At 37.1% G+C, this 16,709-nt stretch overlaps 1 protein-coding gene across 2 annotated transcripts in view; it reads right to left on the reverse strand.

Moving 5' to 3' along the window:
- Itpr2 (inositol 1,4,5-trisphosphate receptor type 2) overlaps positions 1-16,709 on the reverse strand; it is a 474,501-nt gene that overhangs the window by 347,681 nt on the left and 110,111 nt on the right. For both annotated transcript variants that reach the window (XM_077109287.1, XM_076854229.2), the window contains one exon: positions 6,340-6,384. In XM_077109287.1, coding sequence (XP_076965402.1) covers positions 6,340-6,384 — 45 coding nt within the window. The remainder of the gene's footprint in view (positions 1-6,339; positions 6,385-16,709) is intronic.

Here is a 16,709-nt window from a genome sequence, read left to right on the forward strand (position 1 = left end):
AGACATTCTGTAAGAAACATGTCTGCTTTTCTGAGCTGTGTGAGGCGGTGGCATAATGATGCGTAGGCTTCTCTGTTTGCATTACCAGCCTCTTAGGCTTGCTGCTGACTTTATGTAACCACACACAACACTGCCTCTTAAAGCTGCACATGTTCTTCCTCTTGCAGGGCTTCCTTAACAAATCCTCACTCTCTCTTTTTTTTCTTTTTTCTTTTTTTTTTCCCCTTAGCACTTAACCAGTGATAAACACAGAATATAAAACTAAAGAAATTGGGGGATCTTACTTTCAGAATCCAGTGCTCAAGGAATTTTGAGGGTCTTTCAGAATCTGGTATCACCACATCCCAAAATTCTACAGAATGTACAAGTAAATTTTCAGCAAAGTTTCCTGATTCCAATAATATTTCTGTTTGTATACATAAATGCACGTAGATAGACCAGTGGTTCTCAATGGGGGAGATTTTGTCCCTGGGTGTCATTTGACAATTTCTAGATATATTTTTAATTGTCATAACTAGGGACTAGGGGTGGGGGGTTGATGGCACCTACCTAGTAAATAGAGGTCATAGATGCTGCTAAACAGCCTGAGATGCAAAGGACACCCCACACGCAACAGAGAATTGCCTGGCCCAATATGTAGATATTGCTAGGGTTGAGAAACCCCACCATTAACAAAAGATACTCCTCCAAAAAATTAGATCACATTCCACATAAATATGGTTGTGTTAATATAGATGGTGCTGCAGTACATCAAAAAAAAAAAAGAAGAAGAAGAAGAAGAAAAAGATTTTTAAAAAAGCCCTTTCCCAGAGCCATTTGAAAAGATACAACCTTTCAAGAAGAAATAATGACTGTCAGGTTCCAAGCCTGGCTTGACACGGTTCCAATGTTTACCGGGTCCCTGTGGATGCTGTACATTTGTAAGATTGGAAATAATAGACTCCTTTGTAAAATAAATACAGCAATTTGGGTCTTAATGGGAGCTCTGACACACATCGCCTCATTTCTGCGGCACCATGCATTAACCTCTGAAACTTCAAAAATGGAAGGCAACGTTTTGATAAAGGTTTCTAAATTACAGGAAAAATATTAACTGGGCATTAAATAGACAACCTAGGGAAAATTAGGAAAGAAAAAATTAGCATAGTCATAGTGAACTCAGCATTACTGGAACCCAGATCTGAGGTGAAATGGCTTTCTGTTTTGGGAAATTGATTTCTTATTTCATAGGCAGGAGATAAAGTCTGAAGCCTCCTCTGTTTTCTTCTTTAGACAGAAACATAATTATTGCTCTGTGGTAAATGATCTATAAAATGAGAAGCCATATTGTTATCGTTATAGTTCCATACTCTCCATTTTGTTTACTCTCAAGCTAGGGTTTCTGGAGAGGAAAAAAATTAAATCAAGTGTCTCCAGTTGGATGTCTCTCTGAGATGACAGATGAGATCCAGTCATAAACATCTCCAGCAAATGCAGCCCCACCTGTCTTGTGTGCAATTAAGGAAATGCCGCTGACAGAAGAGCATTCTTCTCACCTTCAGAGGCAAATGAAGAAATGATGTTTTGAAATAAAAAGGAAAAAAATATGTATCAAGACAGGGTAAAAGCTGGATTAGCACAAATGTGAACTTCACCACAGATTCATGAGTTATTTATATTTTCTGTGCTCTATATACCTTTATATCCCATATTCTCCCACTCCACTCTGCCCAGCCATCAGTAGTACCACCAACAGTATGAAGCAGAAAGGAAATGAGCACAGAGATGTAATCCAATTGCTCAATGTGAAACTTTGATATCATGCCCTTGTAATAGAGACAACCTCTATTGCTAGCCTACTAACATCTTTTATTCGGTTTCCCTTTGTTTGATCTCATTTTATCTCATGGCACCCAGATGAGGTATATAAGGTAAACATCTTCATCCCATTAGATAAGGAAAGTGAGTCTCAAGAAAGCTCTCTGACTCTTCCAATGGCTCACATGTGGTACTAGATGTAGGGCCCTCTTGGTCCTAAACCATGCTAAAGAAGCCTCACAGAATGTTATAAAAATAACCCTTGAAAGAAAGAAAAGCAGCCCCTGACATCCAACAGGTGTACTCCAGCTAGGCTAGGTTGTTCTCTTGCTAACATGAACAATGACTCACAACATCGACATCAGACAAGGACACTTTGACCATGATGGGTCAAGACGAAAATAGGACCCTCCTTAATGGTGTCTGAAAACAGACAAAATATGAATATCATCCAGGCCACAAAAATGACTAAATACTTCCCTAGCTAACATAAATTGATGAAGCATCTTTAGCCTTCCCTCCTTTCAGGTAAAATTTATTAAGATTCTCCTCTTCCTAACAGCATCCCTATCCATGACAAAGCTCCACTTCCTCAAATTCTCCTCAAAAGTACCTTACACAAGCCCAAATCATAGAATGAGTTCTTCTAACATGCTCTTCCTGAGATGCCCAGCAGTTCCCCATGTTGTGCCTGCATCTCCCTGTGAAGAGTAATAAACTGAACTTGTTCAACGGCAGGTGTGTTTCTGGTGGCCTCTGCTGCAGTGACAAACTCAAAGGAAGAACCAAAGAAGCCATGATTCATCCTCAGCTTTTTAAACTGGTTACTGACAGCATATTCTTAAATCATCGGAAAAACAGAATCCAACAATCTTGGGCAGCCACTGGAAACCCGAGAGGAGGAGAGCCCACCCAGGGTGATAAAACTGAAATAGAAATAGATCTAATTGATGGAACAAGCCTACATCTGTATTGAGGGCTATTTTGACACAAATTACAGTTTCACTGGGCCAATGGCACGAGACTTCAGCTTCCTCTCTATTGTAATCCCAACAGTCGAATGGAAAGAGGAGTCAGTCAAGTAGGACTGAATCAGGTCAGAAGTTCTGACTTGATTCCCTTGTCCCATCCCCCAAATAAACTGTGCACTGATGCAAACACAAGTAGTCGTGTTAGCTGAACACTCAACTCTCTATCAAAGGGTAAAATTTATGGGTTTTTGGTGGTGGTAGTGTTACTGGTTTTTTTTAATTTTTATTTTTTAATCATAAAATAATCATACATATTTATGGGGTACAATATGATGTTTCATTTCATGTATACATTGTGTGATGACTAAATTAAGATAATGGGAATATCTATCTACTATCTTAAACAGTTATTATTTTTTTGTAGTGAGAACATTCAAAATACTTTCTTCTAGCTATTTTGTAATAAACAGTACATCCTTGTTAATCATATTCACACTACTGTGCGACAGTACCCTAGAACTTCTCGCTCCTAATTGTAACTCTATACCTATCGACTTACTTTTCCCATTCTCTCCTCCCCCCTACTCTCCACACCCTCTGCAAACCACCATTCTATTCTTTTTTTTTCAGAATTTGTTTATTTTTTTTCAAAATATGTTTTAGCTGCCAATGGATTTTTAACTTTGTTTATTCATATGTGGTGCTGAGGATCGAACCCAGGGCCTCACACATGCTAGGCAAGTGCTCTACCACTGAACCACAACCCCACACCCAAGAGTTTGTTTATTGTTGTAACAGTTTTTAACTTCAAACACTGTGCCAAAATATGAGCCATTCATCTTAAGATGTCTTTACCATAACTGAAGAGTACCATATTGATGTTTACAATTAATTTCAGACAACTGAAAACTTATTAGTGATATTTTTGTCTAATAATCAAATGCTTCATCATTGGCTGAATGTAATTATTAAATTAAAAGAGCAGTTTCCCCTCCCTTTCTTAACCTCAAACCAAATCAAAAGTCATTTTCCACCTGGAAATAAAATTTATTTTAACCAGTTTTAAATAAAACCCAGCATGCTCTAAAACATGGGAAAACAAGGTTTCCCAGAGTGAATATGATACTTGAAAAGATAAAGCTCCCTGGATGAATCTGTTTTCACCAACTTGCAAAAAGAGAAAGTGCTTAATGATTTTTCTAACCATTTCTTCACTCAAAGGCCTTGCTTCACCTTCAAAGCAACTAGTGAAGGGCTGTGTGCAGGCCCACGGCTAAGTGGGCTATTCAGGGCAGAAGCACATTTCAGTCACTTAGTCACCTTTCCTCCTCAGTTGGTTTCCCTATGATTTTTAGCAGCTTTTGTTTTAGGACATCAAACTAGTAGGTTTCTTTTTCCAAATGAAAACTCTATGTAGATGTGTTTGAATACAGTGAAACATTACTGATTACGGCACTAAGTGTGCATGCTCCAAGTCCACACATGTACCTCGCACAGTCTGACGGAGAGCAGACATTAACTTCCACAGCAGTACAAGCTTCAACACATGATATCAGAGCAAACACTAAAGTTAGAGTGAAGTGGGAAGAGGGAAAGGGGCCATGTCACCAATGGAGCAACTGACAAGAATGACTTAGAAGAGACCAATCTCCCTACAGCTGTCCTTGTGACGTTGCTTGTCACTGAGCCAGCATGAAGTTGATGTTTCAACTTGCCATCCTAAGAGATTGTGTGCAAACACACTCAAGGGCATCTCTCTTTCACAGAAAGAACAAATGTCATTTGTACCAAATGGCAATGGATGCTCAGCACAAACTTAATATTTTCCTAACATTACAGCAATAGTAATCATCTACTTTCAGCAAAAGGGACTCCTTTAAACAAGAAAAAAGACTCACGGTCATTAGCCTACGTACCCACTGGATCAATCTACAGCAACAAACTCTAGGGCTAGTGGACATTGAGACAGAAGAACCAGCCACCCTCAACACAGGCTGGGAGATCCAGATACTAGGCTGGATCCTCTCAGAAGGCCTGTATCTGAGGAGAAGAGCTTGTCAAGAAAAACAAACTAGTCAAAAATTGTGTGAAGGACAACCTAAAAAGAGGATGCATATTAAGATTCCTTGTACCACACATATACAAAGAAGTCCTACTAAGTGCAGATTAAGCACATAAAGCTCTCATTCTTCCTCTAAATCAAAGGCAGTTGAAAGGACACACTGGTGGCATCTATGGAAATAAGAAAACTGCATGGATATTTTACTAAAATCTTAATTCACTAACTGGGCAGAACTTCATATAAACATAACCTAGTTCTCCTATTTACTATACATGAATAAACTCATTAGACAATTAGTCCTTAGAACTATTTAAGGGAGAGGTTTTGCACTGGAGAAAGCCTGTGTCATCTCTTCTCTAGGAATTTGTGCCTCCTGACACCATTCTATTCTTAACTCCTAGGAGATCGACATTTTCAGATTCTCCATGTGAGTGAGGATCATGCAGTATGTTTCTTTCTGTGCCTCTTTTATGTCACTTAACATCTTCCAGGTCCATCCATGTTGTGGCAAATGGCAGGATTCACCTTTTCTGTGCTGAATAGTATTCTCTTGTACATGTACCACATCTTCTTTATCTATTTATCTATCAATGGAGATTTAGATTTATTCCATATCCTGGCTACTGTAAACAGTGCAGCAATAAACATGGAAGTATAGATGTCTCTTCGGCACTCTGATTTTGTCTCCTTTTGATATATACCTAGCAGTAGAACTTCTGGATCATAGTATAGTTCTGTATTTAAATTTTGAGGGACTTGCATGCTGCTTTTCATAATGGCTATACATTTCAACCTCCAATGTATAAGAGTTCCCCAAATCCTCACCATTTGCTATTTTTTGTCTTTTTCATAATAGTCATTCTATCTGAAGGGAGGTGATATCTCATTGTAGTTATGATTTGCATTTCCCTAGGGGTTATGAAACTACTAGAAAAAACATATAGAAAATATTATATGACTTTAGTCTGGGCAAGGCTTTTTTTGATGAATCCTCAGAAAGACAGGCAACAAAAGCAAAAGTTTCACAACTTTGACAAACAGTGTTACTAAAACATCTCTGCACATCAAAGGAAATGATTGACAGAGTGAAGAAACAACCTACAGAACAGGAGAAAGTATCTGCAAAATATACATCCAAAACTTATAAGGAACTCTTCTCAATGGCAAAAGAACAAATAATCCAACTGAAGAATGGGACAGACACTTGTCAAAAGAAGACACACAAATGACCAACAGCTAAATGGGGAAAAAGTGTAATTTTTTTTTTACTTTTGTTCTTGTTTTCCTTTTTTGTTCTTCAAATTGCTAGAAGTCTCCCTCAGTGACTTAATTGAAATTCTTATAATCTAAGCTATATCATCTTTTATCTTTTTTCTTTCATCCATAGCTCTACTCAGAGACTCTCAAGAGAGAGATTCTCAGAGATTCTAGTCTTCAAATTTGATACTAAATTTTCCATTTGTTCATATGAAATACAGGATTTATTAGGGAAGAAAAAATTTTACTCACCACATTTTTTCCTTCATTTTGGGCATCTCGATAATCAGGATTAAGCTAAAAAAAAAAGAAAGAAAACTAGTTTTGAATTGCCATTAAGAGCATATTAACAAGACCAGTAATCTTTAATTCAGTTCACTAGTATACCCTTAATTAAGTTTGATATCTTAAAAGGTGAGGAAAAAAAATTTAGTAAACATAACCACTTAAAACATTACCACCAAGCCATAGTTATAGGAAGTAAAAGATAAAATGCCAGACTTAGGGCCTTGGTTCATAATCCACACTGTTGATATCTTTGTACAAGTCAAAGAAGACAATCTCACCTCTTCTGCGAAAGCATTCAAGAGAGTTCACCATTTGACCTGCCACAAAAACTGACATTAACCAATCACTCAGACATCAATATTTAAAAATACACCAAAGGAAAGTTTCAACCATGATTCAAGATCATGCTTTGCATGGTATGCACACAGGGAAAAGAAAACTGCAAAAGGGAAGCGCAGGTCAGTTATGTCAGCTAATACACGAGAACTATTGGAACCCAGACAAAAACTCATCTTTGGTCTCAGAGAGCAGAGATTAGAGGTCATTCCAATGACCTCTACATGAGCCCTGGAGAAACTGAATATTGGCACCTACATCACCCAGCTGGTCAGATTCCCTCTTCATTCCCACTCATGAAAAGTATATCTTAGTTTTCCAGAATTAACCAGTGGATAATTTGTTCAACAACAGATTTATAGGATCTTTTTCTTGAAATGTCAAGCCCTAATGAATTTAAACATTTTAATGTGAATCTACCAGTGTGTGAAATGCACAAGCCCAAGGAGTTCAAGTTATTCCAAATGTAAAGTCAGATGTCTTTCTTAAAATGAATGTAATGATAATTTGGGAATGGCAATTAGAAGTCCTAATTGCCATTTCCAAGTTATCATTACATTCAATGAAAGTGCTGGAGAAAAAAAAAATAAAAATAAGACAAAAAACTCTTGACCTCATTGAGAACAAAGGTTGAAGAACCACCTAAATTCCAAATCTTCTGTAAGTTGGAGCTAATTATAAAGCAGATAGTCTGGAAGGAGAGGCAGGTAGCTCCCAGCTTCCGGCACCCTTCAACCTGACTTCAAGCTGGCAATCCTATAAGAACAAAGAAGAGGCCTGCCGTGCCTCCCACCATTTGTCCTGACTCAGAACTCCAGAGAACTTACCAAGTAAAAACCTGTATGGAAAGGCTTCTTGATCAGTGAGAAGCTGCTATCAGATTAAGCAGAAAATCATTTCCCCAGCCAGGGCCCCCATTGACCTGTATCTCCTCTCACAACCAGGGAGATACACAATTCTCAGAAAGTAACTGGGCAGAAAGTGCAGGGAGCAGATGCAGGCAGATGAATTTTTGAGAAGCACTGTAGTGAAAAGAAGAGAAACAAAAGAACCAGTAATGCTGTGTGCTGGAATCACACTGCATTGTAATGTAGAAATAGTGAAGGGGTAGGAGGCAGAAGCAACTGCAGCAGAGCTCAGACATGGAGAGTCAACATCTGCTAAAACTGGGAACCGCACTGGAAATGCACCCATCAGTCTGCCCTACAGCTAGCTGAAGGCTTAGAAAAAGAATTGAGCCAGGCACAGTGGCGCATGCCTGTAATCCCAGCAGTTTGGGAGGCTGAGATCGGAGTATCACAGGTTCAAAGCCAGCCTCAGTAACTTAGCCAGACCCTGTCTCAAAAATAAAATATTAAAAAGGATTAGGGATGTGGCTCAGTGGTTAAGCACCTCTGGGTTCAATCCCTGGTGAAAGAAAGAAAGGGGTGGGTGGGGAAGCGGGGAGGAAGATAAAAGAAAAGAAAAAAAGGATCAAATTGTCAGACCACAGAATTTAGAAATTTAGAATCCATTCAACTCATATGATTATGTCCAGAACTCACTCTTATGGGGATAATACAGAAAGAAGGAAGGAAAGAAGGAAAAAACAAAAGTTAACTGATGAGGGCTTTGGTTGTGGCTCAGTGGTAGAGTGTTCGCCTGGCATGCATGGGGCACTGGGTTCGATCCTCAGCACCACATAAACATAAAGATATTGTGTCCACCTAAAACTAAAAAACAAATATTTTCTTAAAGGTAACTGATGAGAAAGTACATTAGAACAGAGGGAATTCTTTCTCAGGTTCCTTCTGAATATTTCTTATGGTATGATGCAAAATAAATTTTCAGGAAAAGGTTTCATATATTCAAGAAAGTACAAGTAAATGTGACTTTTATGTAAAGGCAAAAAAATGCATGAACAGCTAAAAGGATAAGATAACAATATAATATTGTAAATAGTAATAATATAAAGTATTGCAATGTAAGATAATGAGAATTTCAATAAAAAATGAATACAAATACAAACTCAAAGTCTATTCTAGCAGCAATAAAAAGCACTGTTGGTGCCACATAGAATGAGTGATGAAGAGGGTAAGTTGGATAGCTCTCCTTTCATACAAAATAAAAGTTTTAAAAAAACAGAGAACCAGAGAAGAGACTATTAACTATTGGGCAGCCAGTGTACTCAGAAGGAAGAGGGAATAAGTAGAACACAAACAATAATCAAAGATAACAGAAAGTCTAACTTTGCTCACTTGAAAAAAGGACTGTGTATGCAAAGGTCACCTTATTTCAGGAGAAAAATCAAAAAAAGAGGTCGACACATTCATTCAAAAATTATGAGGTGGGAAAAAGAGGGAAAACAGCAAGAGGGACATAAACAAAGCAAGAAATCAGGCCTAGGTAAAATACGCATCATCCACAGGAGGGATAAATCAAATGTGGTTGAGTCAGAGATGGAGTTGCTCAGCAGGAACCAGATGAGCTACCACCCCACACAGATGACTCTGGAAAACATCAAGTGGAAGAAGAAAGACACACAAAGAATGTGCTGTGTGATTCCACTTATGTGAAATATGAAAGTAAACAAAACCAAACTGTGGTGAAACAAATCAGAGAGCGGAGGTGTAAAGGAGAGGAAGGACAGAAAACTGACCCAGTCCCAGAGCCCCATGATAGCATCCCTTCCACACTCAGAACTGACACAAAGGAAGGGAGACATGACCTGCCTGCCAGGGCTGGGCCAGCAACTGGAGGCTTGGAGCCGACCTCCACTTCCTATGGGACTCAGACTCCACCTTGGACTCCCTGAATTCCTGTGATTATGAATCATGGAATTTGTTCCCAAACAGGATTAATCTTGCATTAAGGATGCAAGAAGGAAAATTCGAGGACCAGAGAGTTAGTTATCTGGCCCTCTAATCTACTGATTAGGAAACCCAAGAAAATACATTTTTACTTGATAGTAAAGAAAATTCCAGTATGGTGCCCAGAAGGGATTTATTCACCTATTTTAATCAAGTATCACCATATTTTTAAATTTTTTTTTAGTTGCAATGGACACAGTACCTTTATTTTGTTAATTTATTTTTTTATGTGGTGCTAAAGATCGAACCCAGAGCCTCACATGCAGAAGGCAAATGCTCTGCCAGAGCTTCAACTCCAGCCCCAAGGACCACCATAGTTTTTTTTAAATTTTGTTTTCAAATTAAAATCCTAACTTTTGTTTCAAACTTAAAAAAAAAAATCTATACTAAAATTTTCACTAAATTACAACCAAAAATATGCAACATTTTTAACCAAAGATATAACCTAGGGTCAAATTTACATTTAATAAGCATTAGAATAGTTGGTTCCAAACACCATAAATAAACTCATGCTGGAAACCATGACACATCTATATCTATAACTAAAATGTGCACAGAAAAAGGAATTAACATTCCTAAGTCAAACACAAAATAATTTATGCCCTTTGAAGTACAGGTCATAGTCTATACCACAGTCAATGTTACATTCTATAATTCAGTCTTGACATATTTTATTCACTCAGGATCACCCAGTTCAATCCTTGCTGGGATGAACGGGGAGCTAGTCCCAGGCTGCTCTAAAAGGAAATGCCATGTGTGCCGGGAAAGGTCACCCAGTCCCCATGGAACTTGGCATTCTCATCTGAAAAATGAGGGGGAAAAAATCTCTAACTGAACCCCAGGTGGATGTCAATGAATTTTACACATTCATGTACTTGGCGGCAATGCCAAGATGTGCCAGTCAGGTTCTGTCTCATCTGTGTCTCTCGACCTACAATGTCCTATTATAAATAAATCACATTAAGTGATTGTTGTAGCCAATTAGTAAATTCAGTAAAGTGTGAACAGTAATAATAATAATAACAAAGAGGAAGATAAGGGAAAGGAGGGGGAAACGCCAGCCAACTAAAACTATGGCTATATAAATGCACCCAAATTAACTATTAAAGATCAAATACCATGCTGCTTTCCTTCTCTAAATATAGTGACAGCAGTAATTATTAAAGTAATTGGACTAAGAATAAATAGCAAAAAAAAATATTTTTAAAGAAGGAAGAAAAAGATATGCTCAATGGAGTTTCCCGCATCTTTTAGGATTTTAAAGGAAATATTTCCTTATGTTACAAAAATAAACTATAAATCCAGCATTGGAGAGAGAAAAAACTAATATGCTCTTCAATCTTTTATTCAATAAATATTAATAGAGCATCTATAATGGACAAAGCATTGTGGCATATGGTATTTTAGCAAAGACAAAGAGAATATGGTCCCTGACCACAAGACCTTATGATCTAGAAGAGAAAATAAGACATAAATACAGTCAGCTATAATACAAAATAGAATGTGACCAGAGATATAAGACAGGAATGAATAATTTATAAATAATATAGGTCAGAGGAAGGAGGGATCTGTGGTGGGCAAATTTATTCAAGAATTATTCATGGAGAGTAGCATTTGAGATAAGCCTTGAAGGATGGGTAGAATTTTAAGCGGCCAGAGAAGGAAAGAAGGACTGCGAAGACAGGCAGCGCTGGGGGAGCAAATGTCACACAAGTGAGAAAAATGAGCCTTGTTTAGAGAAGACCCTGAAAGGTCATTTATGAAATCCTTTTTATATGCTGTTAAAGGTTCATTCATTAACCTCACAACTATGCTATAAGAAGGGATTCTTAACTCTACTGTATAGATGAGGCACCCAGGGTTCTTCCACAAAGTCACACCACTGTCAAGGGGCAGGGTGACAAGGCACAGGTCTGATGGTGCCAGAGATACATCATTCAGTCACTTAGTGTCTTGCTTCCCTCCTTCTCCATAATGAAGAGTGGTGTGATCCAAGACCAGAGGGAAGATCCATCCAGACCAATGGGGACTTTAAACCACAGGCCACACATACATAAAATCAGTAGTGTCTGAATGTGAGAAGAAAATGCTTGTTGTGACTCTCACGTTTTTAACTCTGCGCTAACAATAGTTATCATTTTGTGGGGAAAGAACTCAACCTTTGAAATATTGATTAAGTTTATATAGCTACAGATAACCAAGATCAAATTTATGGCCCACTGCAGCCACGGAAGAGAATAACAGACAAAGAATTTAAAGACTACTAATATTTAAAAAGAGTGGTTTTTTTTAAATGGCTAAAGAAGAATAGAAAGAAGTTAGATACAGTGCAAAGTAGCATAGAGAAAGTAACATCACAGGCCTGAGGTTGTGGCTCAGTGGGAAGCACTTGCCTGGCACGTGAGAGGCACTGGGTTAAAGCCTCGGCACCACATAAAAATAAAGAAAGAAAGATATTGTAGAGGAGGAGGAGGGGGAGGAGGAGGAGAAGGAGGGGGAGGAGGGGGAGGGGGAGGAGGAGGGAGTTTGTTTTTCTTATTTGTGCTTAGATTTCAGGTTGTAATCCTTTAAACTTACTGTGAGATGGCACCTATAAATATAATAATTTAAACATTACACAAGACCAGGTGTCTCAGATGTATGATGGAAGCAATTGTAAGAAAGATCTCAATGACTGAGTTAATGGAATTCTTCTCTGGATTGCAAACTATTCAAGGCCAAAAACCATGAGTTAATCACCCTTTTTTTCTTCACAATCTATAAACATTAATGTCATAAAATTGTTGTGTGTATATTTTTAAATAAAACAGTGACTGGAACTTCAGGGCCAAATCTGATTGATAAAAGTTCAGAAAAGAGATGAAGGGAAAAATAACTTTAAATGGGTGTTTATGTACGCCAGCTACAATTTATATTTTAATGTGGAATATTCTGTGTGTTTAGGGTCTAGTATGTGTCTGTATTTTATCTGTATACACACACATACATACAAATTGGAGCTTTATCATATCCTATAGTTGACAGATATGATAAAGAACTAAATATATGGATATTTAAGGCTACAGCCCTAACATTCATAAACCTACACTAATAAACAAGTTCTTGAGTACTGTTTTTAATTAATTAAATCCAGACTATTGAATAGTCAGGAAGTAAGTGTTTACTGCCATCTGGTGGAAGTTTTGCCTATCTACAAACAAATAAACTAAAAGAGCATATGAAATCTCAAACAAATAAAATTATTTTGCATTACTTCATCTATCTTGTTTTTAAAAAGATTATCAAAAGCTTTTGCTTTAATAATCTTCAAAGTAAGAAAACGTAAAAAGCAGATCAGAAACTGTGATGCTTGATTTGTAATTCTTCCTATGACTGTGGAAGAACAATTTACCAAGGCTCCCATATTATCCCATTGCATATGTATGACAAAATTATTTTCTCCCCCCAAGACAAAGTTGTGAACTTGACTGCACCACCAAGCTAACAATGCCAAAAGCTGTGTTGTGTATGAAACACTCAATATGTAAGAGTTTGTCTACCTCCTGTTGCCATCTAACTAGAGACATGTCTACCCCTTAGAACTGACATTACAGGGCAGAACCTAGAAATGTGGTGCTCATGAAGCCAAAATATCTTTACTATATCTTCATAACTTAGTGCTTTGTTCCACATTTTATCCAGGGAATTTTAGCACTATATAATTCTCAAAAACTGATCTGCATTCTCTAAAACAATACCATTAGAGATCTTTACAATGAACAAGAGTCCATTTCTAAACCTTGATTCACATTAGTATACTGCAGAATAAAACCTAAATAGTGTCATATCTTACATTACTCTCCTAATTCCTAGATGTTTTTCTTAATTCGCCAAAAACAGCTTGTAATTTACATGTTGGGGTTGCTACAGAATCTCTAGCATATGAAATGGCCTAATTTCCTTTAGATTATGCCCCCTTCATTTCTACAAACAATAGCCTAATTACAACTTTTCTGAATAACTTAATTACCTAGTTAAGAGGTGGTTAAATCAGAGTATTATGTGTAAGCACGATGTTTATAAGTAAGTTTTAGAGTTTGTTTTTCTTATTTGTGCTTAGATTTCAGGTTGTAATTCTTTAAACTTACTGTGAGATGGCACCTCTAGATATAATAATTTAAACATTACACAAGACCAGATGTCTCAGATGTATGATGGGAGCAATTGCAAGAAAGATCTCAATGTCCCAGTGACTGGGTTAATAGAATTCTCCTCTATATTGCAAACTATTCAAGGCCAAAAACCATGGGTTAATCACCTTTTTTTTTCCTTCACAATCTCAAAATACTACTTGCACCTAGGGGGAATTCAACAAATAATTGTGTAATTGCAGAACAGTGTTAATCAAGGTTTCTCAACCTAAACACTACTGGCATTTTGGACAAGATAATTCTTTGTTGTGGAGGGCTGTCTAGTACATTGTTGGATATTTAGCTATTTCTCTATTCTCTAGCAACAAATATAAGTCCCTCTCTCTAATTATGAAATAAAAATGCCTCTAGACATTGCCAAAAATCACCTTGAAACTAAGAACCACTGATACAGATGAAGCAGTACAAGATTAGTATTCATCCCTAATATTGTCACTATATGTGTACATATATTTTATACATAAGTTTTACATATTCACATATATAATACAATGTATGTGTGTGTGTATATATATAGATATATATGTATGTATGTATATATATATATATATATATATATATATATATATTTAACTTTGAGCAAAATGAATCATCTCACTGAGCCTGGATTTCTTTTTCTATAAATTGAAATAACTGGATTTACAATAAACATAGTCCTTATATTTCATCTATTCAATCATCCAGTATTTACTCAATGCAAACTACATGTGAGACACTGTTCTAGGCAAAAGACATCCAGTCATGAGTTTGCATGGGCCTTTCCTCATGGAGAACAAAACAGTCAGTGGAGAGACATACACAATGCTCAGGGGAACAAGCACATAAAGACATAACTGCTAACTGTGAAGAAGTTAAAGAAGTGATATAAGCATTTCTTCCATAATGGGGGATTTCTCAAGTATCTCAACAGGTTTACAGAGAAAAACTGTGGAATTATTCAGAATGAAAAACTTTTAAAATGCTACAAGCCTCAATGAATTCTAACTCTACCACATTGCAAGACTACAAATTAAGTTATCATGTAACAGAGCCTGAGTTACCTCAAACTTATAGACAACAGAAACTATTTCAAGTTATTTAAAAGAATCTTAATTTCTTCTCTAGAAATAAAACTTTATTTTCACTGACACAGTTATAAATATTTGTGGAGCATACTGTGCTAAATCAAAACATATATGCAATGTGTAATGATCAGATCAGTGCAATTGGTATATATTTTTAGTAGTAGTTGGACACAATATCTTTATTTATTTATTTATTTTTATGCAGTGCTGAGGATCAAACCCAGCACCTCGAACATACTAGGTGAGTGAGTGCTCTACCACTGAGCCACCACCCCAGCCCTGCATTTAGTATTTTTTTAAGAGAGAGAGAGAGAGAATTTTTTTAATATTTATTTTTTAGTTTTAAGCAGACATAACATCTTTGTTTGTATGTGGTGCTGAGGATGGAACCCGGGCCACACGCATACCAGGCGAGCACGCTACCACTGGAGCCACATCCCCAGCCCCATTTAGTATTTTTTTAAAGAAAATTTTATCAAAGGATCTTAGAAAAATAAAAGCAACCAACATTGAAATAGTCTAATATTACAAGGCGAGAGCAATCTGTTAAGCTGTCCTCCTTGATAAGCACACAGCACATTTAACCCAGTTAATTTCGAATAATCTCACCCAAAGTTTCTACTTTATGTCATGGAAGTAACTGGCTGGCTTGTGTATCACGTCTGACATGTAAACTTTGGGTAGAATTTGATTGGAAGAATTTTTGATGTCTCCATGAGGCAGTATTTCCTATGTCAAAGCATAACAGGTGATATTTTCCAGGTAAACAGATGAAATCACTAAAATTGGTCCCTAAACATTTTTTCCCATTACATTATATGACAAAGAAGTATCAGTTCTTCATGACAATGATGATAATAATAATAAAACACTGTTCTCCAGTGTCTTCTCTTTCTTTCCTCTCTACGAAACTGAAGAAACTTAACACATATTGAATAAATTTCATGTACAAGGGACTGTATATACTCCATCTTCTTTAATTCCAGAATAATTCCATATGACATATATTGTCACCTTTTTTAATACACAAAAGAACTCAGGTCCAGAAAAGTTAGATATTTGCTTCAAGTGAGATAGACTGTAAACAGTACACAGGAGACTTTTTTCCCCTAGGTTCTCTTTGTGCCACTGGCCAATATAAATAACCATAAACTCAAAGGCAGTTCAAGAATCGCATAATCCAATTTACCAAGAATGCCAAAACCACATTAAAGTAAGGTTATAAATTATAAATATGCCTGCTGAGGGTGGAAAAGCCATGGGGAAAGAGAGTAAGACCCTGTGATACCCTGCTCCTTTTAGGTACTTCTCTTCAATGCAAAAACAGTGCAATACTCACCCATCATTTTTAAGTATATTTGCAAAAAGCATCAAACAGGACTCTTATCTGCACTCTAACTCTCGCTCTCTCTCTCTGAACATTTGATCGGCACTGACCTCTACCTCCTGGCTTCCTCATCACTCCTCCACCCAGGCCTTCTGGCTTCCACTAAAAACGTTCTCAATAAAGTCACAAATGATCGCAGTCTTGCCAAGTGCTGTAAATAGATTTTGCTCCTGACCTTTTCGGTAACACTCCCTCCTTTTTGAAACTCTATCCTCCTTTGCTTGGCATTTGTGATTCAATCCATTTGGTTTTCCAGCTGCTTCTCTGGCTTGGCAGGCTGCCAGTCTTTTATCCACCCTTAAAAGATAATGTTCCTTGTGGTTCTGTCTTAAACATCTCACCATTCTTTCACACTCCCTGATGGTCTTCTCTGTAGTGATGAGAATGGAATCTACTTTGTTAGCCCTAGTCAATCCCCGAATTTCTAAACCATTTGTGAAGCCCGTGCCTATTAGACATTGTCACCTGGACATTCTATAAGCAACCCCAACCAAATTTAATCAGAGCA

Source organism: Callospermophilus lateralis, chromosome 4 (assembly GCF_048772815.1).
Source record: "Callospermophilus lateralis isolate mCalLat2 chromosome 4, mCalLat2.hap1, whole genome shotgun sequence".
In the NCBI taxonomy this organism is placed as follows: domain Eukaryota; kingdom Metazoa; phylum Chordata; class Mammalia; order Rodentia; family Sciuridae; genus Callospermophilus; species Callospermophilus lateralis.